Here is a 25,592-nt window from a genome sequence, read left to right as displayed (position 1 = left end):
TAATATGGTAGTGTCCCCTGGTAATTTCTTCATAAAAACAAGTGAAAAGAAACGCTTGATTTCCTGGCCATGGGAAGTGGTTTAATTAGAAATTAAAAGCCAAGCAATTAATTTTATTCCACTTAGAATAGAATGGCAAAGTAACAGAGCCTATTTATTACAAAATTATTATTTTTATTCCATAAACTGACCACTGCAATATCCTTTTCAATCCTTATTTATGATTAATGACAAACAGTCACTGAGAAAATGGCCAAGGAAATGAAAGGAAAAGGATAAGCCTTCGGTGGGCTGAGAGGAAATGGAAAATCTGCATTTGCAGGGATGGCCACACCCCGTTTCCTTGCGTGGCCAGCCAGGACTCCCTACTTTCCATTCTTTTCCATTTTCACATAATCCCGAATGTCGCGACTTCCGCGCCTCGTGAATTGTCATTAAAATTAGTTCCAAGACATTCGGCGAAAAGGATTCGCGCACAAGTTTTTCTCATTTCCGCTACCGTTGCCACAGCCGGGTGGAAAACTTGTCTCTGCCCAGTTTCCTTTTGTCCTTGTTGCTGCCGCGAATTGGAAAAAGAAAATCCCCTGGAAGCCCCTGCAAGGGGTTGCATCCACATAAAAAGAAACTCGTTTCGTTCTCCGTTCAACCTCATAAATGCAACACGTTCCAGACACTCGAAATCCTCCAAAGATGATATCGTCCTTACCCTCAAGATGGTACAGCCAGACCCTGCAGCTCCTTCTACCTGAGCTGGTCCCATAAATTAGCCACAAATTTGCCGGAAAAGTTTCCTTCGGCGCCACCAAAAAAAAAAATAAAGTTTTATTGGATTTGGAATTCGGGTTCTGATTTACATATTTTTAATCGTCCTTCGTCCTTCGCTTATTTCACCTTTTTTTGGGGTAAAAATTACACAATTTCTTGGCCACTTTCTGGGGTAAACTTGTTTCTATTTTATTTGCTGACAGCTTTTGGAAATTTATTGCTCCTCAATCAGAGGAAAGAAAGTTCTAATAGCCGGAAAGTGAAAGTGTATCCAAGGAGAGTTTCCATTATAGAGGCAGCTGTGTGTGGTCAGTGGAAAGGATTCTGGGAAAATTTCTTTAAAAAAATTAGATTGGCTAAGTAGCTCTAGATTATAAGAAGGGAGGGCAAGAAAAAGGGTTCTAAGGTCAGGTTTCCTGCGAAAAGATCATCGCCCGAGAAGCTGTTGTTACTTTTGGAATGATTTTCAAATGGGATGTTGCAGGATAACCTTCTTAAGAATCATCTGAAAGTTCAATTGAGGCTGCAACCTCTATGATATTCTGTTTTGGGATAGATCATAAAGGTCAGTATTGTTTCCTATACAATCTCATTTCTTTTTAATTAAAAAGCACATCCATTCTCCACTCTTAAGCTGGCAAGTCATTACCTAATTGCTTTAACTTTGTGTCTCAGAACTGAAGCCTTGATGAATATGCAGAGGCACTGACGATACTTGTGCAAATATTCCAACTACGTCAACGGGCCATTTATTCTGGCCACCTTTCCCCAAACAAGTCCCGGCTGGAGCTCACCTCCTGTCCTCCTCCTGCCATCATTATCCAGCGATTCCCCGACAAGTTCAATTTGACACGCAATTGGTGGTGTTGTTGGGGGGCTCAGAACAACCTGTTGTTGGCCATGTTTGCCTCTCGTTTCGGCCAGTGCAAATGCAGCATGAAAATGTTGGTAATAATCGTTTAAACGTTGATACTTTTAATGCTTCTTACAGGTGGGTTACCCCTGGACAGGTAAGGCCCTGGAGTGAGGGGTTCCGAGCTGAGCCACTTTGCATATTAATGAAGCGCGTCAGTAAGTCAGTTAGCATGGCTATTTATAAGGCCGAGGAAGGCTCTGTTTATGTCTATTACAGCCTTCCTCCCTTTGGCCAGACACTGAGAGGAAATGGTAATAGTTCTACCCCTTTTTAGGCTTAAAGAAATATTATTTAAATCAGCTCTAAAAGGTAGGTTTAGCTTGTAAGCTTATTTAATAAAAAATATATTATTGCTACAATTATTATGTTATTTTTCCAGTGCATATTAGCTCCTTGGCTGGAAATTAATGTGGACAAGGCACGCGCTTCTTCATTCTGCACGTGCCTGGCCACAATTCCCCCCACCTGGCCATCTCCTTTCTGGCCAACATCCATGGCCTCTTCCCATTTTGTCACCTTGCCGAAAATCGTTGACCAAAATTTTTGGCGCGCTTTTCTCCCGCCGGCCTAAGCTCTCTTAGTCACAGCCTTTTGACTTTTGGCCAATGTATTTAGCCAACAACTCCCCCCTGTTTTGGCCAAAACAGACTACATGTGGGCGACAACAACAACCAACAAGGTCGCGACTTGCAATCTCTGGTGTCAAATGATTGCCTCGGGGTCTCGTTAATTTCCAATTATTGCCAAGCGGCTCACACTCATGTGGGTTGTTTGTTTCTTCAGGGGGGGACTTGCCTCATGTTGCAACACCCAAAAATAAACGTTGGCTTCAGCTATTGTACTACACCTATCCAGCATCTCTTTCACTCAGTTTGGGAAAATTGGCAACGCATTTCCGGCTGACAAAAAAAAAAATCTGACAGAGACATTGAGGGATTGGCGGATTGAAGACTTGATGGATGGCCGATTAAATTAAATGGTTAATTGTGGCGCGAATGTGAGGCAAGTCCGTGTTAGTGGGTTAAACGCTGTCGGGTGATTATTACCGCACTGTCGGGGGATTAACTTGTTTGGCGACGAAGCGTTTAAAACAGCGGGAAGCGAGCTTGTTGGGGATTTACAGGCGATTTAAACAGCTCATAGTTGAGCTTGTAGTTTAAATATTTCTTCTAAAAATCTTTAACTTTAAACCAATTTTAACTAAGAATATCTGGAATAAGACAGTGTGATTCAAGCGCTGTTTAAACCGCTCTCAAGCCGCTAGCTAGCTCGATGATAAAACGCCTCAAATTATTTTGATTGCCTGCTAATGCAACTTCCTCCACGACTGCAGACTTCTAATTATGTTAGCTGCTGCGCTTGCATGTCTACTGACCATTTACTGCCACTAGTAAGTAGTAGTGGTGGTAGTGTGCCCCACCCCCTTAGCGTCTGCCGCCCCTCTTTTGGATAAAAAACATATGCCTGGGTGCGGGTTAAGTCGCGTTGGAGTCGCGCACAAATTATGGGTGCACGTCTGCGCACTTTTTGAACTCCAAGATCTTTTAAGCCCAGAGGGAGAATCCAATTTTGGCCATGCGGATATGCATGTGTGGGTTTGGCCAAGTGATTTAATGCCTTTCAGCTTAACGGTGGTTTCTGTATATTTTTAGATATTTTTTTTTGACTCTATAGCCCCTGATCCCAACAGATCGATAATCGATGACTAGAGACTGGGCTGGACCAGAGAACACAAGAGTCGCAGAAGTTTCTCTGTTGACTTTGCTGATTTGAAAAAAAAAAAAAGGAAATCCGCAAAAAACAACACCTAACGAGAGGGGTGCAAAAAACAACACAGCCGCAGGGCAAAAAAAAAGGGTTAAGCCATATCACCTTACATGCAGAATTTTCCCAACAGCTGTTAGGGTAAGAAAGTGGGAAAAGCCATCATCATCATCATCATCATCAGGCTATATCATTCATTAATCATAAATTTAATTAACAAAACAGCAGAAGCCCAAGAAAGTGACAAAAAGGGTGTCCCTGTCTTGAGGTCTTAGGGGTTTCAGGAAACCGATCTTCGTGAGTTCTTAGAGGCCTTTTATGCCTTTCCGATAATCCATAACTCATTCGCTATTTTTGTGGTTTGTTTTTCCGCTTTTCAAACAAACCCCAAACAAATGACATTTGTTAGTTTCGCAAAAATGAAAGGAGCAAGGGGTATTTGCATATTTTATGCATTAAGAGCACACTCCCGAATCGGAGCCATGTCGAGTGCAGAATTGACAGCCATACAGGGCTAATTAGGGCCCATTTCAAATTCAAATGGCAAATCAAATAATTTGCATAATTTTTGCATATGTCACAGAGGGACACAAAAGGACACAATACCAGATAGAGGCAATTCTGTCAATATTTGCTTACATGACATTTATGCCCAGGGAGCGAGAGATGGGATTCGGTTGGTAAATGGATCAGGATTCAATTATCCGATTGGCCTGGCATTGTTAATAAAAGAAGTTATATTTTCAAGGATACATACAGCAGATTCTTCATGTAGCGTTTTCGGGCCACCAGCGTGAATGATTCCTTGTGTGTATGCGCCAGATATTTCATCTTGTCTGAGATCAGTTTGTGAGATTTTCCAACAGGTAGAAATCCTCTTTGTCCTTTCCCTTGGGTCAGGTCACTTTTCCTTATTATTATTGTTTGTGTTTGCTTAGGTCAAGATGGAAGATCTTACTCCTAGGCAGGTAGTTTTGGTTCTTAATGTTAGGATTTATCCTTTGTTATTGCACTGGGAAGTTAACACTAAGTATGAGTAACTACACTCGTAAAATTCCCCGCTCTATGCTAGGTATCTTTCAGATACATTCGTTCGACGTTCGTATTTATCGTATCTCGCTTTTCGCTGCGAACTTGACCCACTGACGGAACCCGATTATATATATACAACCTAACCGCACGAAGATTCTTTTGAAACTGAGTTTCTGAATTTCCGAGCCACTGCCAGTTTCGAGTTTCAGTATCTGAAGTTTCTGTAGGTAGGCTCGGAGTTGGGTTTTCAACCCCCAGTGTCGAACATGTTTGATCGTAGACTACACTGGAGAAAAAAAGGTGAGAAATAGTAATTGTAGACTACCATTTAGGGGGTGGTTTTATCTGCCAACTGAGGGATATCCTTTTAGGATCTTTATTAGTCATGAAATTTGGCTATATATTGAATAAAAAATATTAAAATAATAATAATTGAGTCGGATTCGAACTCGCACCTATCCATATTTTAAAACAATTTACAAGGAAACATTAAAAATATATTATGGCTTTGAGAATAAGGTTCTTTGATCTCCTATTTGTAGTTTGAGTTGCGATCGCTTGATTGCCGTTCATGAAACTTGTATATATTGAAAAAAAAATATTAAAATAATAATAGTTGAGCCCATTTTAATCAGACTTACTTTATCTTTGGATAGAATTTTCAAATAATTTATGTATTCAACTATTTGCAAGAAACCCTAAAAATATATGACGATCTAGTGAAAAAGGTTCCTGAATCACCTATTTTTTTCGAGTGCAGTTGGAGTTGCGATCGCTTGAGTTCGAGCCGAACTTGAACTTGTGCCGGGTTTTATCAAGACATTATTTGTGATACCGGTACCGGATACGAGCGTGTCACAAAAGGCCCGTCCCGGCTGGTATTTTTTTTTTGGGGTTCGGCCCTTGTCCATTTGAGATCGGAACAATAGGCCTATGGCTGGGTTCTGGTCCGGACGTTCGCTTCTATAATTTCATACCCAACTTGGAGGCTCGCATGCAAAACACGAAAACAATAGGACCAACCGACAGAGAGACAGACAGGCGATGGCTTTGTGCGCCATGAGGAGAATAAGTCATTAACACCTGAACTGGACGCAGACTCACTGAACTGACAGATCAGATATCAAAAGTACAGCGATTCGAGGGGCAGGAGGTGTCCAGAATCGGATGTACGGTGGTCAAGTGAGGAGTTATAAAAGGGGTGGTTGTGTTTACGGAAGTGTTCAGTTACGGGTTTAGTTACTCAAAGATGGACAGTTATTTTAAAGAGAATTTAAGATGAAGTTTAATGGATTTAGATAAGCATAGATATTGTTTCCTACTATCATCAGTAGGGATCATCGTCCTCCCCTACAGATCCTAATTATCCTAGTCTTTATGGGTTCTTAACTATCCGACCTGTTCATCTGTTGTCTCAACAGTCTACTCCCAGAAACAACAGCTGACCTAATGCCCACGATCGGACTAATAGTACCTCTTCGACCTTATCATTAAAATTTAATTCGATTTCTTGAAGACTGTGTAGGAAAACCCTTAGTTCACTTCCACTTCCTCTGACTCTTGAGAAACCCTTTTCCATTTGTGCTCCCATTTGCAACGCTTTATTAACCGTGTTTTCATTTAGTTTTCCTTTTCTTTTCCACTTTTTTTTTTTTTTGCTTTCTGGAGTGCAACTTCATCTTCAATTTCCAATGTTGGCCATAACTTTCTAACCATTGTTCCAGCAGGGTCCAAGAAACGCGTCTTACTACGCGGAGGGAGCATCCCATCCCATACCCCGTCCCCATATGGCCCTGTGGCAGTGTTTGTTTCTTGGGCTGTTGAGGTTGAGGGTTTTATGGTCGTTCCGCTAGTCATTCAGCGCTCAACACCTCATAATTCTATTGTCTTTCGACCTGTCCCGGCCCGTTTCTACTGCCGTGTGTGAGTTTGCATACATAATCACGATAATCAGCTTCTTTGCGTTCGCTTCTTGGCTTCCTCCCCTCGTTAACTTCACTTTCTGCTGCCGTAGCCGGCTTCTTGGCTACTTTTTCTCCAACTTCTCAAATTATGCAAATTTGCTTGCGGCTCTGTTTATGTGTCGCCAGTCGACGACGCACTCCACCCAGATTTTTTTTACTACTTCTCTCGCAGTAAAGTTTTTTCCTCTAGCTTTTTTATGATTTTTTAATTTGCAGCTCACTTGAAAGTGAGGTTCTGGCAGCCTCGCTACTCTACCTATTTTCCATTCTAATTGTCATCTCAGGTGTCAAAGGCGCCTGCGCACGCGTTTCTCACCCCAGAAACTAAACAAAAAAATGGGATATCGGGAGACCCCTAAACCCATCAACCCTAAAAAAAAAGCACTCACAATTTCAGACTACCAGGGGTGAGTAGAGCCTTAAAAAAAAACGAATTTTTTTCATCCAGAATTCGAGTTTGAATTTATAATTTTGGGATGTTCGCTCAATTGGTAGAGTTTGATTTGTAATATTTTTTTTTCTAGATGAAAATGGGTAAAAAAATTAACATAATTTCATGAATTTTTATGTTTGGCAATTGCCAGAAACAAACCATAGAAAATGTAACAAAATAAACTATAAATTTGTCAGACCATAGAGTCCGTGCATAAAATTAGGAGGAGGTGGAGCTCTTCGTTTGGAAATCCATTGTTTGGGAATATTTAAGTTAATAAAAGTAGGAAAATCTACATAAAATGTAATAAAAAATGGTTGTAATACGCTTTGAAAAAGTCTGTAGAAATTACAATTTTAAATTCATGACTTTGCAGCATAAAGTCTCTCCCCTTTCGGCATCACGAATTCATTGTTCTGGAGCCCCAGTCCCAGCCCCTGTCCCAGCTCCAGTCCCAGCCCCAGTTGACCATGACATTGATAGCAGACGTTAACCCATGACTGACTAAATTCGCTCGTCCCTCACCAAATTGGAAGATAAATTCTGGTTCCACACAAATTTCCAGGGAAAAGGGCGAAAATGGCTAATTCATTTCAATGAAAATTTCCGCAATTACAGAACAAAATTAAATGTTAGAAATGTTCTGAGCTGCTTCTGAACATTTTATTTTTTTTTTTTAGCAAAGCCAGTTAGACATTCTGTCTGTGTGTATGTTAATATTTGTATGAGTGTGCGTGTCAGGAGGGGGCTGGGTATGTGGGTGGTGGTGCTGTTGAGCCTGTTAAGGGAGGCTGTCAGTCAAGCAGACGCCGCTGCAGCAAAGTACATTAACCCATGTTGGGGGAGGCCTCGTACGAATGGGAATTGCTTGGGGAAGGCCGTCGTCTATCCCCACCTACCCACCCACTCTAGGTGGCCACCCACCCACAGGCCACTCAACGGGAGAGAAAGAGAAACAGCCGCAGAACGAGACCGACAACGACACTCTTTGGAAGCGTTTCCACCGCCGATTGTAGATGCGTGTGCCCACAGATGGGGTCAAAAAAATAATAATAGCCGTGGGATATATTTAAATGTAATTAGGAAAGTTTGTTTTCAAGTATAATAGTATTTATTTTAAACTAAAATGAAACAAAATAATGTATTTTTCGGAAAATGGTGGAGGTTGCTAGCCTTTGATAGAAGTTTTTGTTAAAAAATGGTTGGGATTTCTAGACATTTCTGACATAAGTTGGAGCTACTGAAAACTTTCTAGATTTTATGTAGTTCCAAATGTAGTAAATTTAATATTTATTCTATGATAAATATGATCTCAGTGTATCCCCCCAGTGGGCCTAGCTTTCAGCCCCCTTTCAGGCCAACCCAAAGTTGAGCATTTGCTGCATTGGCGCATTTTTGCAATGTTTCCGTTTTGAATTCACTTTTATTCCCCAGCCACCTCCTAGCTGTTCTGCCAACCACCTACAACCCACCTTCCATTTTTCATCATTTTGCACCACATCCCTCGCCCCTCGCCCCCCCTTCCATTTTTGTGCAAATTAACAAACCGAGTTGAGCTCCGGGCCGAGTTCAGGAGCTTGCAAAATGCTGTGGAAACTGTCTCGTGAGTGTCTCGGCCGTTTTCCGCCTGCACCACCTCCAGCTCCGAGTTTCCCGCTTTTCCTCTAGGCACACATAATTAAAACGTCATCGCCGCCGTCGTATTTGCTGCTATTGCCGTTGTTGTTGTATAATAGTCAGCGCTTTTTGTTCGCTCCTGGGGGGTAAAGGATATTATATCAACTTTGCCAGCTAGGAGCAAGGAGCTCCACGTCCTGGAGAGGAGGTTATAAATGCGTTTCTCTGGCAGAGTGACAGTATATATTGGGGTAGGCCCTCTGCCTTTCAGTTATGGAGAGATGATGGTGAAAGTTGGTGGAGATTTGAGATGTTTTTTTCTCCTAAATTGGTGGTTGGGGAGTTGAAATTCTATATTACTTGATAATATTATCCATCTAGATAGGGAATACATGGTTCGTGGTATTTAAACTTTTCATTTCCATATCAGTACCTTAAGAACGAGCCAAGCACTTGAACAGGTTCACACCACTTATCCCTCAAAGCCTTTCAACTCCCAGCCACCCCCAGAATTTTCTCGTTTAATGAAATTTAAGAAAATCTCATCCTCCAACTGCCAGCTTATGAGTCCTTATTTCTCTCAGTGCTCGGCAGACTTGGCAACTTTTTGTTGGAAAGAAGTAACCAAGAAACTGGAGTGGAGGAGACTCTGTTTTGTTGGCTCAACAATTCAGAAAAGGCTGAATGCGGCGTTCTGGCATAATGAGAATGCATAATGTTTCTGCTCTGCATCGGGAGACTTTGAGAATCGTTCAACAAATGTCTTCAATTTTCAAATAAACTAATTTGTTCACGAAATTTGCATATTGGGAATCGAATGTCAGGCAAACTGGTTTCATCCCATTTTCGATCGCATCTCGCAGATAGGATTGAAAAATGAGAATCCAATAAGGGAGGTCGTAAAGGTGAGGGGTTAAAGAGCCCAATGAAAGCAAAGTTGAGAGCTTGGGTTAAAGAGCCCAACGAACTTCAATATGCGGGCCCCGGAGCCAAACTCAGACAGTGAACACACACAACAAACTCTTCCAGGCACATAAACAGTGCAGTGTCCCTACAAAAGAATGAGAGATATTAGGGCGGCAGAAGAGTCCTTACAAGTACCGAGTCAGGCAGGACAATAGGAAACTTTAAAGAAGTTTTAATACTCTGACTAAGGAATGGGATTAGCCTACAAAGGAATATTACTCTAAAGAACATGAATTAAAGTAGAGTATTCTAAACTAGACTCTTAGTCTGGAACAGGGGGTACATTATTTAATCAACACTGGCAAACTCATCGTGGCACACAGTTGGACTTTTTAGATGTCCTGTGCGAGTGTCCTGTGTGGCATGCAAATTTGCTGCCACACGCCCTTAAAGCCAATTTCAAGGCACCACTGTTCCTGTTTGTTGCTACTGGCTGCCCTGTTGTCCGGAGTTAATTTTTTCAATTAAGTGGACTCCTGTCCAGCAGCTTCTCCTGTCCGCCTCCCCACCCCCATCGGCATTTTCAATTTAATTGCTCCGCATTTCTCTGTTTCCATTTGCTGTCCCCTAGTTCCTCAGTCGTATGCAAAATGGCCAAAAGTTTCAGCAGAAAGTTTCGAGGCTTAAGCTATTTATAGAACAGAATGGGGCTCTGCTGCAGTTGCCACCAAGTCCCTGCCACCAGTCGTCCATCCATCTGCTCGTTCATCCCAGCCAGTCAAAAGTCACAAGTGGAGAAGGCATCTTGAAATTGTATTCCGGTGCTGGTGGAAGTTCTCCTCGAAATGCAGACGAATTTCCTCTTGGACATGCAAATGCCAGGAAGCCCAATAATGAAATTATATTAGCAATATTCTTGAGAAAAGGTGCCGTGGGGGCGAAGGAACTTTAGCAGAAGTTTCTTGGTTCTTGGTTTAAATGAAATGCTTAAAGTCGTCCACAGACGGACAACTTGGCCCAAATAGTTTCTATTTTATGATAATTAATTATTCCTTTTTGTGTATTGAGGTGTGACCTAGACATGATATCCCTGACACCCTTAGCTTTCAAAAGGACATGTGCTAACCATTTTCCAATCGAAAAAAAAGAACAGAAAACACATTGAGGAACGTGTCACAAAATGAGTTTTTAATTTTCCCAACTCATGCCATGGGTCAGGTGTAAAAATTCACTCTCCTCCTTTGGCAAATTCCACATAGCGACCACACACGCTAGCCACGCCCACCAGAGGAGGAAGGGGTCCTTGTTTTTTTTTTTGTATCGCACCAGGAACAAGCTGTATTTTAATTGCCTGACATTTTGGCTCGTTAGCGGCAGGGAAATTGCAATAATTGATGGCAAACAAAAATATTTTAATTAATTTCAATGAATGAATACGGCCTCCTACTTATTTTATTGTAGTCCTGCTTTGTTGTTACATCTCCTACACAGGAAAAAAAGTTTCAGGCTTTATAATTAAATTCATTATCCAGTTTTGTAAGGACATGTTTTTCCAGCAGATCCTAGCATGGTTATTGTTTGCGATTATTCACCGTTTTATAGCTCTACTTCCAGGCTCATTATTAAAGCCACCTCTGTGGCCAGACGATTTTTATGGCACTTCCACCTGGGTGGCCACAAAAGACATCCCAGAATGGGAATGTTCCATTAAAAGCGACTCTTCAGGTGTCACCTGAGTGGCACTTGGCCGCTTCTAATTAATATTGCTTCTGCCGTATATGAAACTCGGCTTTATGGCCCACATTTCAATCAAGGAAATTGAATTATCTCCAATTAGGTTTAAATAGTAATGGGTTTTAAGTTGGCTGCTCTGCCTCATAATTCGCCTGTCATGTTTTCTTCGAGGACATTATTCATAATATTTGCTCTGCCGGAGACAGATTCTCCTTTTTGTTTTTATGTCTTCTGTGTCTCCTTGACCATGTGTCCAAAAATAGACTTCAATTTGGGGCCAAAATTTATGGAAATGTTCTGGCCAGCCTCCGCAACATGAAAAGCATTGGCTCCCCGGCACACCTGTGGCTAAGCAGGAGGAGATCTTGGAGCTCAGGGAAGTTGGGAATTTTCCATCCTTCACTCATTTCCTGGCCTCTGGGGTCAGTGCCGACTTTCCCTGTCCTGGTCTTCCTTTGGTTCTCAAACTTTTTGCCTTGTCATGCCACTTCTGTTGGCCATTTCTCATTTCGGCCATTACGCATTCTTTATTTCTGGCCAGTGTGGGAGGCTGTCAGGTCGGGAGGAACGAAAAAAGCGGGGACACTGGTTCGCCCATTTTAATTAAACTTCAATTTATTTTATTGCAATATTTATCGCCTCCTGGGCATATAGAGAGCAAGCCATTTCATTTAACATGCCAGCCGACATTGTAATTAGAAAAGGAAGAGGTTACCAGGGAGTTAACCGACTTAATGGGGAGTTAAACCGACTTAAAAAGTCTTATATCTTTGGAGAGAATGTGATTTCCCTGAAGGTTAGTTTGTTGTGGTTGGTCATTAGTTCCTACTAGCTTTAGTTTTTATAATTAATTTAAAGTTATAAGCTATCAATTTTGAAATAGAGTTGTCTGAACTCAAACATATTCCCTCCGCTACTCCCATCTTGTTGTCAGGCCTCATGAAACATTGCCCTTTCTGAAGGCAATTGTCGATGGGGACTGGCTCCGGGATAGGCGGAGGAGTCTGAGGGCTAAAACGCATGACCGACCATGCAAGGGTTCACTGGAAGCGATAAAATATACGTCGCACCATATAAACATTGCCATTCCAGTTCCCAGCCTTGACTTTTGGGTCCAACATCGCACTCCTTATCAGAGTGCCTGGATGGCGACAAGTTTCTCACGTTTTATCGAGAATCTTTTTTTGCCTTTTCTCATTTTCTTATTATATTATTTTGCTTTTATTTTTATTTGGATGGCAACAAAAGTTTTTCATCGCTGTACGTTGTATTTTGTGTATTATTTTTTATGTGGCATGCATGGCAGACACAAACCCACAAACTGAACGCCAACACTTGGTCGAACAACTTGATATAGCTCTGTGGCATATTGTGTGTTGCCTTCTTCGGCCCACCTCCCTCTGACCCATCTCTGACTACCTTGGGTTTTTTCATAAATATATATCTGTGGCACGCAGCATCTTTGCCACATTACCATTACCACATTTATCAATAAAGTGCTAGCAATATTCCAACAACTCCATAGTGCCCAAGGAGAGCCCCCATCCCGAGCCCCGACTAGAGTGGGGCAGGACGTGGGGCGTGTCATCTCTCTACAGTGGTGGCAAGTGCCTGTGGCAGTTTGCAGTTTGCAATTCGCACAATGTCCCGTTATCTGACTGCTGCCGTTTGACAGTGGGCGGTTTTATGTTTCGGTTTTTGGTCGCCGGTCGCCGCTCCATCGTTTTTTTCCCTTGTCAACAGCATAAATAATATTCGAAGAAGTGTGAAGGAATGCGAGACAGTGCGAACTGCCATCGGCGAAATGGAGAATTGGTCCACGAGATAGACGAATTCGGAATGCCCTAGCTTTGATTTTTTAATTGAAAGCTAAGTGTGACCAAAGGAGCAGGAAATATGAGCCTTTCTACACGCTTCTCACAGTGCTAAGCTTACAGGAAAGACTTTCATTAAGAGATAAGTTTAAGATAGAGTCTTATAGCTAATATACCCCTCTAAAAAAAGACTACTTGTTACTGCTGACTGAACATTGCATATCAACGACAAAATATTGAATACAATAAAATATTTATTGAATTACGGAAGCTGTCACCGTGATTTGAGAGTAGTTTCCCCAAGCTTGGAATAGTTTCGTGGGGGGCTAGGATGCTATTGGCAGAGTACAGCGCGAAACAAGTTGTTGCAGCTCGTTATTGTTTCGCTCCATGGGAAATTATGGGTTTTCGCTGGAAAAGCATTCTACGCTTATTACTCACAGTCGAAGGCTCAAATAGGTGAAAGGTCATATTTGAAGTTCCAAGAATCAGAAATCAATTGCTTACCTGAAAGTGAAGCGAGGAGAAAAGAGAATTAATTAATATTTCATTAATTGGAAGCAATGAATAGAAAAATTTAATTGGTTTTATAAAATTAATTTCAAAATCTATGAGGCTATAAGGCTTGAGAGTTAAACTTTGTAACCCTTGAGGATTTTTGGCATTTGCTAAGCTTCGATTGGTGGGGGGATGGCTGTCAACAAATTACCAAGTGAACTTATACGGGTTCAAGCTGGGGGTCAGACTTCAGCCAGACTTTAGCCAGGCCCCCGCCCCAAACTTCCGCTCCGGCTATTAACTTCCTCTGCTTGTCTGCCTTTCGGCCACTTCTTGGCTATTCGTCTGCGCTTTAATTTTGCACTTCCGATTGTTGGCCAAGAGCTTCAGAGACAGAGCCAGAGTAAGAGCCATAGCCAGAGCAGGAAAAACAAAAGCAAACAACGCTACAGTCAAAGACGCCTATTAATTTTCTTTATTTTTTGTTTTCTGTACCGGGAGGTATTGTCTGTATGCTTTTTGTTTTATTTTATTTTTTTTTTTGCGTGAGTTAAGCAATGTTTTTATTGTTGTCTTTTCAGTTGATTTTTGGCAACTATTTTCGGAGCCACTTTGCTGCTGTTACCAACAACTTTATTAGCAGCAACAAATTTTTGTTTTGTTGTCGGTGATATAAGTTATATGTACCATAGCACCATAGCTCCTCCTGCCCATTCCCCCACTCCGTCGAATGGTTGAGCGATTTGGCGGCGATTGCATCGCATATATCGCATATAAGCCAAAATGGACGAGATGTTGCAACATTTTCCACATTTATTCACGCGCCGCATTTAGTTGTTGGCTTGGGCCGTTTGTTGTTGATATTTCGGTAATTGTTAGTGCCGCCACTGCCATTGCATTAAATTAAATTACACGCTTTTAAGGTCTTTTCCCTTTCTGCCTATGCGGCTGGGATATGGCCGTATGGCTGGATGGCTGCACTTTAGTTTTAGTTTTCATATTAACCGAATTAGCCGAATTACATTTATATTTTTGTTTTCGGCGGTAATCTTCATCGGCTTTCAGTGCCGGTTTATGACCTCCTTTTTTCCGTTTCCCATTAAACAATTATATAATGCGAATTAAAATTTTATGATGGTTGGATCTAATAAAGAGTGTTTACAATGGGAAACAAAGTTGTAGTTTCCACAACCAATTTCAAAAGCCATACAAATGTTTAATCGAATTATTTGGCTTCAGGGATTTACAGAAATATCAATAAAATGTTGTTTATTTTAGGGATTTAATTGAACAATTTATAAACAATTTCTGAAAAAAGGCAATTAATGATGTGTTTAAATACGATTCTTTAGAGAGGCTTAGTAGAAGTAGTACTTCTTCTTCAGGACTAAAATAAATTCCTTAAGAAAGCCTTCTCTATCTCTCTTTGAAGAAATAAAACAACTTGGTGTAATTAAGTTTCCTCAACTTTATGCAACTGCCTCATTAAGCCAAGCTCTGCTCCCTGCCCCTGCAACTTGCTTTTCATTTTTTTCTCCCACTGCCCCTGCAGGCTTTCTTCTATTTTTTATTCTTGGTCTGAAGTCCACATAATTTCCCCCTGGACCTCAAGTCAACTTCTCGACTGCGTGTGTCTGGGCATAATTCAATTTCAGGCTTTGGCAGCCTCCCAGGCCCAGCCACCTCTTAGCCAACAACTGATCGATGTCCAAAGTTTTTTGCGCTTAAAGATTTATCGAGTAAATTATTAAAAGCTGTGGCCAACAAATCGCTTTTGTTTTTATTAGTTTCGTGATAGTCTCGATTGCCGTGTTGTATTGTAGCTTGCATATAATTAAATTTGTTTATTCAACTTTTTGACCAACCGAATGCCAAAACCCACAAAAAAGCCAGAACATTTTCTGTCATGTTTTTCGCAAAAGCCAAAAATATATTTTCTGTTTTATTTACTCAACCATAAATGACATTTTTCATTTTGTCCAAATATTTTTGCATGTTTATTTATCCATGAGGCCATTGTATAAAAGTTTGTTTATCCGAGTGTCAGATAGCTTATATAATTAACAGATACAGATACATTCGTTCGAATTGGTCTGCTCTCGGGGCGTATAAACAATGGGCATGCGAGTGGGGTTCACTGAGTTCACTGAGGGGCACCATCAAATTTCTCGCTTGTTTTGGCGCAAAATATTTACACGGATGAATGAGATTGTGCACTTATTAGAAATAATTGAATATTTTCAGAATTTCAGAATGAATCAGAAACTATAAGGTTACGGAAATAGTTCTACGAATTTGGAGGGAAAATGTTTACTTATTTTTACCTGCTTTTCAAATCCTATCCATTTCTAATTCTATTTTAGGTTTTGAGCAACCTTTTTTTTTGAATTTTCAATGAGACCCTGGGGTTCTTTATGACTTCCATTCAGACTGCCACTTAGCACCCGATAAAAACCCAATTGAATATGCCCACAAATGGGACCCCAAACATTTCATTAGGCTTCATTTCGTTCGATGGCTATTTTCGCATGCAACCTCTAATTTATGTATCGCAATTCGAGTCTGGACAACGAAATTTTTCGTTAGACTTGGCAACCTCCACCACCCACCTCCACAGCCCATAGCTGTATGCAATTTGCTCGCTAATTGGCTAACACTTGCACTACCACCGATATTTATGGTCAGTTATTAACTAGCTAGAGCCAGCTCTAAGCTCTAAGCTCCAATCTGCATCGCGTCACTCTCTACACTGGCCAGCACACGAGCACACTCCATCTCCATCACCATCTGCATCTGGTGTGAAACACCACGTGCCCATTAATCAGCTCGAAAATAGCCGCTGGCCCAGTCGATGGACCCACTTTGGAAATAAATAAGCCGACAAAAATTGGCCGTCTGTCACATTAAGAGCCAAGTGGCGGCGGGGCTCTCGAGGTGGCTCAAATCCGCTGGGAGCCGCCAGTCAAGTTGTCAAACGGGGGCAAATGTAAATGCAAATTAGCCATAACTCACACAGATTTCAGGACTTGCAGAGTTCGAAGTGAAAAAATAAAAACAGAAAATAATGCATAGCTTCAAAGTATTTAATATTTGGTTTATAGATCATATAGATTTTAGATTCTTTTTATTTAAATTCCAGCTAAGAAAATGCTTTCAACTAGATAGAATCAAAACTAGATAGAAAATTATTCAAACATTAGTCCCACCGGAGTCCTCATGACTCAGCACCATTTATATCAGCCAACCAAGCTGCCTTTGTTTTCGGGCCATGAGTGTCTAAAGGCACCACGGGGAGTTTGTTTGGAAAAACGATTTTTAATTGCTTTGGCATTGTTTTCGTTTCACACTCGTCCACTATCCGATTGAGTCTCTGAATTGCATTTTTCGTTTAGCCCGAATTGCATTGCAAATGCAATTGAAATATGCAATTTGCAATTGTCTCTGATCTTTTTTTATATCGAATATTGCACATACGCAGTGGATGCGTGTGCAGTTGACAAATACTCAAACGAAATTCGCATAAAAATGCGCATAAATAATTCAGAGGCCCAAATACGGCTCTGTTCATTTTGTTCTGGCCAGTCTCTAATAGACTCTAATGATGGACATTATGGAAAAATATACTTTACAACCAATTCGGTTTTAAAACTGCATCTGAGGGTCAATATGACCCCCCTCGAAGGCTGTATCTCTGCCAATTCTTAATCGGAATACCTTAAAAGATTTGTAGATCGATTCTCCATCATTGTGCATCAAAATCTGGGAACAAATTATTTTTTAAATTTTTTAATTAAGTTTCTGGACCATCCCCTTTAAAATGTGGAAAGTGCATGGGGAGGCCCATATAGCCCCCAGCAATAGCTATATCTTTGCCAATTTGTAACCGATTCTTGAGCGGAATACTTTAAACGATTTGTAGATCGATTCTGCATCGATCTGCATCAAAACCTAGGAACAATCTATTTTTAAGATTTTTCGTAACATTTTCTGGGGTATCCCCTTCAAAATGAGGAAAGTACATGGGGGAGACAATATGACCCCCTGCAAGGGCTCTATCTTGGCTAATTTTCATCCGATTCTTTAGCGGAGTACCTTAAATGATTTGTGGATCGATTCTAAACAAATCTGAATCAAAATCTCACATCAAGTTATTTTTTACATTTTTTCTCAAATTTTCAAGGGTATCCCTTTAAAAGTTTAACAAATGCATGGGAGGCCTAATATGACCCCCTGTGAAGGCTGTATCTTTTCCAATATCCACCCGATTCTTAAGCGGAATACCTTAAATGATTCGTAGATTGATTCTAAACAAATCTACATTAAAATCATAAAACAAATTATTTTTTAGATTTTTTAGAAGGCTATATTATATTACCATTATGCAACTGGTTCTTATTTCTTCATTCTTTAAATAATGTGAGGATCACTTTTCCGCCAACTGGCACAAAATTTTTTGTTTTTTAGAAACTGAAAATTAAATTGCACAGATCTTAGATACACATTTTAATATTTTAATGTTTTATTTTTAAAGAAACCCCTTAAAAAAGTCTCTTAAAATCTGTAAACTGGGGAAAAAACATTCAAATAAAATAAATAAAGGCCCAAACTTAAAAAATAGAGTGAAAATATGTATCTTTGGAGAGTGAAAATAAAACAGAAGTGAAGCGGGAGTGGCGTCCAGCAAACAATGCGGAATGGGGCACACGAAACAGTGGCAGCCAAAAGTGCTCGCCCCAGCATTCAGACACTTTTCCGTTTATTGCACTCTCACACCCCCCCGGGCCACCACCCCCCTCCTGCATTGGTCAGACAATTTGCAGTTTTGTCTCGGCTGCCAAATTTAACCCGAGGCAGCAGCTTCATTTTTTGCCCGTTTTTTCGCATTTTTGTGCTTTCAATTTTTTACTTTTTTTTTGTTTTCACATTTTCGTGCCGCACGCCATTTTCATGCGGCAGCTCCCCTTCTGGCCGAAACTTTGCTCTCTATTTTTCGCAACACATTTTTCATAATTCTTGAGGCATTTTCCCAACCGCCGCCAGACAACTGCAAAGTTTTTTTTTTTACTCCTCCTCGTACCTCCTAGTGTGGAAATTATATTTTCCATCATGTAATAATCTCCGTTTTCCTTGGCTCTGCCAAAAAAATATCTCATAGTTGCACTTTTTGGAGTTTTCTTCTTTTTTTTTTTGGAGGGGCAACCAATCTTGCCACCAAACTTTGTTCGCCTCATAAAAAGTTTGTTCGAAAAACGGTCCGGAAAATGTGGGGAAAACAGACTGGGGATGTGTGGAGAGTGTGTGGAAATTCGAAGGGTAAGGGCGAAAGAGTCATAAATATGTCGACGGCAAAAGTCTATATCATGTATCTTTCTGGGTGCCATACTTTTTAGACACAAAATGCTACAAAATCTATGTAATAACTTCGGCACGGACAGGAGGCAGGAGGCAGGAGGCAGGAAGGCTTAACAAATATTGTAGCCACATGTGGGGAACCAGTCGGAAGAGTTTTGGGAGGAAAATGCTGGAAAATGTAGAACCTTGTGGCACATTAGACTTAGTGTCTTGTGTACAGTGACCTTAAAACTTGTGTTTTTTAAAAGATTAAAGTAGAGTGTGATTAAGAAAGTTAATCAGTGAGCCAGCCACAGTCTTGGCTTAAAAACCACTTTTTGTTTTTTTTTTATAAAAGAAACTAGAACTTGGGGGTCTGTGGTCATATTTTAAGGTAGTTTTTTTATAAGAATTGGGAGACTATAGCACTTCTATCTATTGCCTTCCGAAAGTATCTTCTTAAACAGCGAATGATTTGAAAAAAAAATCTTAAAAAGTCGGAGAAAAATCTCCCTTCCCAGGTCGATAATCCCACTGATGCTGGATAAGGAATATATGCATAAAGAGGGCGTGGCCCTGCCCTCCAACTACCAGTTCGAGGCAATTGAAATGCTGATGAGCTTTCGGCGCCTCTTGTGACTCGTTTGAATTTAAAATGCAACCGCAGGCGATACAATAATAGCATACGAAATGATGCGTCGATCTCCCAAATGAGTCTCCATTTCCCCCCAGTTTCCTTTACTTATTTTTTTTGGTGTAATTTGTAAATCCCCTCAATCCTTTGCACTTCCACTTTGGTAATCTAGAAAAGCTCCCTCGGCAGTCGTTCAATTTGAATTTTCAATATCTCCGTGTATTTATTTCCATTTTATTTATTTTTATTTAGATTGACGTCATGTGTAATGCGCATACGATATATACTTGTTGCTTTCGAGAATCAGCGACCACGCCCACATTGCAAAATCAAGCCACAAACTAAGTTTAAATACAGTCTTAATTCCATAAAGATACTAAGTAATATTTGAACAAAAATTCAAATATAAGTAAAAACTTTTAGGGAAAAAAATGTAGTTCGTATTATAGAGAAATTCAGGTAATGGCACTTCAAATTATGATACCAAATTGGTAAGAAAATGATATTTCTTCATAGTTTTTCTGTTTAAACTTTAAAGAATTCCGACTGTATCTGGAATGTCTCGATTGGTGGAGAAGGTGGTGCCAGAGATGGTGGGTTAAGGCAGAGCGAAAAATAAAAATTGAAATTATGGTAAAGCAGCTTTGAGTGCGAGACTTTTTGGTGTTTGGTGTTTGACGGCGACTTTTATGGCCGACAAATGAATGCAGCACACAAAAATTGCCCCAGACGACGAAAATTGAAGGAGACAGCAACAGACACGTAATTAGCCAACAGCCTGACCCCCCGGGGGCCGAGGAGGGGTACTGACAGTCGCCTTAATCGAAAGTGAATTTGAAAGCCCATTTATATTTCATTTAATTGCAAACATCATAGCACCACTGGCCAAATCGAATTCAGAATAACTTTTCGATTTTAATTGCGCGTTAATTAGTATCCACCAATTAAAAGCGTATCGGGCTGAAGAGCTGGCCAAAATCGACTCTATTCCCAGGTCGTCTAGAGCTTTTAATTGTGCCCACAAACAGAATCTTGAGCTTGAGCTCATTCCGCCTCTTTTTCTGCCGGTACTCGTACTCGGCTCGATTTCGAAAACGAAAGTTTTGTTTTCCATTCGGCGGTTGCATGTGGCACGCCAAGAAATCGGCCAACACCTTCGCCTTCTTTTTCGGGGGGCACTCCTCTAAGTCTACCACCGTCTTATATAGAGAAAGAGGTGTAAATTGTGGTTGGACACGAATCTATAATTGGCCAGGTAACAAAACGATTCCAAATCGATTGGGGCGGTGTCCTATCTAAAAGTAATTTTCCTTACTTTTTTATTTATTTATTTCGACAATGGATTTTTCCTTACTGCCAATGGATATGGCTATATTATAACAACTTATATACTACTTAAAAATGCTTAAAAGCAAACCTCCTTATAACATAAGTTTATAAGAATAGTAATAAGTAACAACCATTATAATTTTCAAGTATTATCTGTTATACATATACTTATAATTTTTTTAAATAAATAGTCAATTTTTTTAACTTTATGGCCGGTGTTGTATTATTACAATTATTACAAGATGGTTGGATCTTATATGATGCTTTTCCAATTATTCGACAATATCTGCCAGTCTTGACCCATTATTGGGCTGATACTCATTTTTTGGGTATGGAAAAAAACACTATGTTATGACAAAGTTATTCCACGAGTTTATCAAGTAAGGTGAATAATATTCTATATGTTAATATTACTAATAATATATTATAATTCTTAGCTGACTCATTTATAATAGCTATTGAAAGTAATCATTAATTTTAGAATATGTTCTCATTCATATTCTACTTAAGTTTACTTTACATTTGATCCCATTTCTTGCCTAACCGACTAAGAGACGCTGCCGCATAAAGTACGGCTCGGATAGATCTGAGTATGTGTCTCAATATTTAAAAGAAAGCAAAACGAATTCCCTTTATTATTCCATCTTGAAAGTCAATGAAACCAATTCATCTAGATCTCTGGAATCACCTTAATAACTGATAATGTTTTTTTTACAAAAAATATCGATTTATATCATTAACTATAATTTTATATCCCCAATCCCTATAAAATTTGACAAATTATGATCAAATCACTTCGTTACGTATTCGTATTCGTATTCGAATCGACTATTGACCAACTCTCCAATCCAACTCCAGCCAACAATAGAAAGGCTTCTTCTTTCTTCGGCCCCCATCGCGCCCCAATCGTATCGAATAAATTGCATAATTTTCTATAGATGCGGTGCGATGTGATGTGATTTGATTTGTTGTGATACGATGACCTTCATCTGGCCAGCCGACAGTCGGCCAACACCTCCCCACATCGCCTTTTCCCACCCGGTGCTGGCCATGTGCACAATGAACTTGGCCGCTGTGGACTTTCTTTTGTTCGATTTGCTCACCTCTCCCCCTTATCCCCCCCTATCTTACCTATCTCACCTATCCATTTTAATTCCTGAACTAATGCTAGTTAATCAATTTAACTGTTGCTCATTTTCTAGCCACACACATGGCGCTGCAGCTGGGCAACCGGTTGGGTGCTCTTAAACGGATGGACGCGAGTGTCGCCACGGTAGCCGGAGCTCATGCCTTTGGATGTATCTTGTATCTTGGAGGTAGCTCAATCAACTGACAGCCAACTATTTTTGGTGTGCTGCCAAGACAACAACAACAACAACAAGCCTAGGCATCATGCCAAAAACGCTTCAAGTGGCGTCGGCGGCGGATACTTTGTTGACCCACTGACTGAGATATGTATTTCTATGCATTGTCTATCTTTACAAGTATCTGCGGATAGAGTAGATACAAATATATATATAGTAGAGCTTAATTAACTTGTTCGGGGTCTAAAGTGTAACTTTTAGCCACCGAAACGGTCTACATCGTTTTAAAACTCTTTGCTCAGCTGTTTTCTGTCCGACTTCGACCTTATTTTGAAATATTCATACGATTTCGGGCAAGAAGAGTAGTTACATATGCATTATTTCCCATAGGCTGTATCTTCGAGATAATAAAGAACTTTTTACAGCCCTAGAACTTTTCCATTACTCGATCCAGGCTATTACAATCCCTCCCTCAAAATAAATAACAAGCGGTTCAATGACAACACCAACTCGAGTTTCCCCAGAGCTTGTCAAAGTTTTCTTTCTGTCGTTTATGATTTTCTTTTTGGGGGCGTTTCACCCATTTATGAAAATTGTCTGTCGCATCAATCTGATATCTGCATCCATCAACAAGGCTGAAACAAGGCTGGCAACGAGACACCGCAGAGTCTACAAGTACAAGTTTTGGGCAAGTGATTTTAACTTTTAGAACTTTGTCATTTCGCTCCCGCCACGGCCCGCGCCAAGAAATCTTTTGTCTTTCGCTTAAAATTTCCAATTAATAATTCATAAAGATTTCAGTTTCCCGCCCTTGGAGGCACTACCCCTTCCATTGAACTGCCAACACTTGTTGTTCAAAGTGTTTTTCATGGCAATTTGTCTGTGAGTCTGTGAGTCTATGAGCTGGCTGGAAAAGCTTCGAAGAAAATTGGAAAAGAGGGGAGGCTGGGCTGCCAGGGAAATTTGTTTATGCTGCCTGGTAATTGGGTTAGCAGGGAAGGAGCCAAGTCAAGTCTGGGCCCATGACGTTGACTTGCATCCATCAGATGCATCCAAGATAGACAGCATGTAGCTTCTCCACTTCATTAGGAGAAATTGGATGAGCAGCAGATTCGACTATTTCTCACACATTTTTTATGTTTGCATTTTTACGAGGCACTCTGATTAATTCCGACGATTACGACTTTAATGGCCATGAATATTTTGTGAAAAAAAGCAGGAACCTAGACCTGAATTTCGGAAATAAAATAGGAGAGAAAGGCAGAAGTCATAGAGTACTAGAGACATAGTCTTAGTTGTTATGAAAATATTATTTCTAATAGTTCTAGCTTCTAAACAGTAGCCAAATCCCTCAGATACTTCGATAAATTTCTGTCCAAAGACTAGGATGGATGGATGGCCATACAACCCACTGAACTTTGCCATAAAAACCTCATGCATAAGTTATAAGTAAGACTGTTTCAGCTCCCGCTTCCACACAAAGACAGAAGCGATTTCTGTTTGATTTTATGTACTATTTACTCCTTTCTTTTTTGCATAACAAACAAAGGTGACTGTTGTATGAGAGTAAAAATGGTAAATAGAAAACAAAAGTTACATCAGTCTGCCTGGCATCCCTGGGAATAAATTAGCGCCAAGATGCGAAGATGGACAGAGGTTGGGGGTGTTGGGGAGGAAGACACACTTCCCCCTTTTGAGAACAGAGTCGAAATGGAACATGGCCCAGAAGTTCTGGCCAATTAGTCGAGGCATCAAAGCAAACACCTAGACCGAGTCAGTCAGCCAGGTTCATGGCACTTCCACTTCTCGAAGTTCGAGGGCCTTAAAGACCTAAGAATAAATCAAATTTCTAGAGAACATTGTCTGTTTTTTCGAGTGTACTGCTCCCTCAGGGTATTCTCTCCTTGTTTCTTATATTTTTTTTATTGATTTTCCTTGGGGCGCTCGCTGCCTTGACATTAATTTAATTGTTGTCAGCATCTTTTGAACTCTCCTCCCACTCATGTGTCAGCTGTCAGAGCGCGGTAATAAATTAGAAAAAAATTTAGAGCGATTATGGGCCTGTACAACAATCCCCAAGTACCCATTGATCTCCACCGACCGAAACTAGTTTCCTGCTCGAAACTCCAAATCCACAATTGTGAACTTGGCATTGTCGAAGGCCCATTGGCCCAATGACAAGTTTCTTTCCAATTTTTTTTCTTCGATTTTTGATTTTTGATTTTCGATTTTATTGGGATCCGTTAGAGGTTTCCTCGGGCGCTTGCTCTTTGCTTATCAAGATTCATGGGTCTTGTTTCCTTTTCTGTGGGCATTTGTCCATTTTTTGGCAAAAATCACGTACACGAGGGGAGTTTCGTTCAGTTTCTTTCAGTTTCATCCACATGCTCTGGCATAAGTAAGTAGAAAACCTAAAAGAAGTCGAGGCTTAGTAGGCCTGGCCCATAAGACAAGCAAAGTGAAGTTGCGGAAAAGTCACGTGCAAGTCCTTCGTTTGGGATGTTCTCTTTTTTTGTATCCTTGCAGTGCAACCCTGTCGCTTAAAGCTGAATGTCAGTGCAAGTCCTTCAAGTCTTTGACCCAAAATGGCTTTAAAGATGGCCTTCTCAAGCCCCACATGCCAAATTATCTCTCCAAATTAAAGACAAACAGCCCAGCGAACTTGCAGCCATACCTAGTAATAAAATAAAACAGAAAATGTGTTGAAAAAATTCGAAAGTGATAAATGGTTTGGCCCGGTCAGTTGGCCACATAATAGTTGTTGTATTTGCCGCTTTGTCCAGCTATTTGGCGCAATCTTTGCATATAAATTAGCCTGGAAATGCCTTTTGAAATGGGAGACCGAGACTAGAACCCGAAACAGAATAACTCCAATTTGGACTCGTATTTGACTGACAGACAGTCAGTTTGCCAAGTCGGTTTGGTTGTTTTTTTTTTTTTAACTGGGCTAACTGCGTTGGCCCGCTTTCGGGCAGAAGAATGAGCGTTTCGGGGTCAACTAGCTGTAGCTCCCCAATGAAATGGAGATGAGCTGGAGCTACAAGCGCGAACTCCAAGTCGCAGATGAAGATGGAAATGGAAATGGGAGCTGGTGGTATAATGAGAGCAGCAGCAGCCAACTTCGACGACGACGACACGGGTCCCAGACATCTCCGAGATAAATCAAAAATTGTCGGAAAAGCGAAAGAAAGGGGGGAGTAGCCTGGGGCGGAATAGCGACTAATGCCGGGCATAAATAATACAACGGGGGACACTGAAACGCTGGCAGCCCATAAGCCCCGGAGTAATTAAGTCAAAAATAGCCAAAGCCAAAGGAGAACACTGCGAGAAATATATTTTAAAGTGTATAGTTTTTAAACTATTTTAAACATTAGAGAAACAAAGTGTTTCAAAGTCAAAATAGGCCATAAGAAAGTGATATTCCTTTCTTTTATTAAACTTTTTTATTAAATATTATTTGTTAGATTTATAGTTTAGTTTTCTCTGTAAAAACAAAAAGGATTGAGGGCGCCATCGGAAGTGTTTATGTTTTGAATATTTTGTTTTTTGTT

At 40.5% G+C, this 25,592-nt stretch overlaps 1 protein-coding gene across 3 annotated transcripts in view; it reads right to left on the bottom strand.

Moving 5' to 3' along the window:
* The window catches only part of LOC6496848 (rap1 GTPase-activating protein 1), a 76,856-nt gene that overhangs the window by 40,239 nt on the left and 11,025 nt on the right, over positions 1 to 25,592 (bottom strand). Inside the window, exon 1 of one of the 3 annotated variants that reach the window (XM_032455432.2) lies at positions 4,203 to 4,668. The exons of the other annotated variants lie outside the window; for them this stretch is intronic. Within the exon in view, the coding sequence (XP_032311323.1) occupies positions 4,203 to 4,276 (74 nt within the window). The 5' untranslated portion in view covers positions 4,277 to 4,668. Of the gene's footprint in view, positions 1 to 4,202; positions 4,669 to 25,592 lie in introns of those variants that run through there. 3 annotated transcript variants of the gene reach the window in all.

This window comes from Drosophila ananassae, chromosome 3R, assembly GCF_017639315.1.
Source record: "Drosophila ananassae strain 14024-0371.13 chromosome 3R, ASM1763931v2, whole genome shotgun sequence".
Taxonomy (NCBI): domain Eukaryota; kingdom Metazoa; phylum Arthropoda; class Insecta; order Diptera; family Drosophilidae; genus Drosophila; species Drosophila ananassae.
Note: the sequence above shows the minus strand (reverse complement) of the source record. Positions and strands in the feature narration are given on the sequence as shown.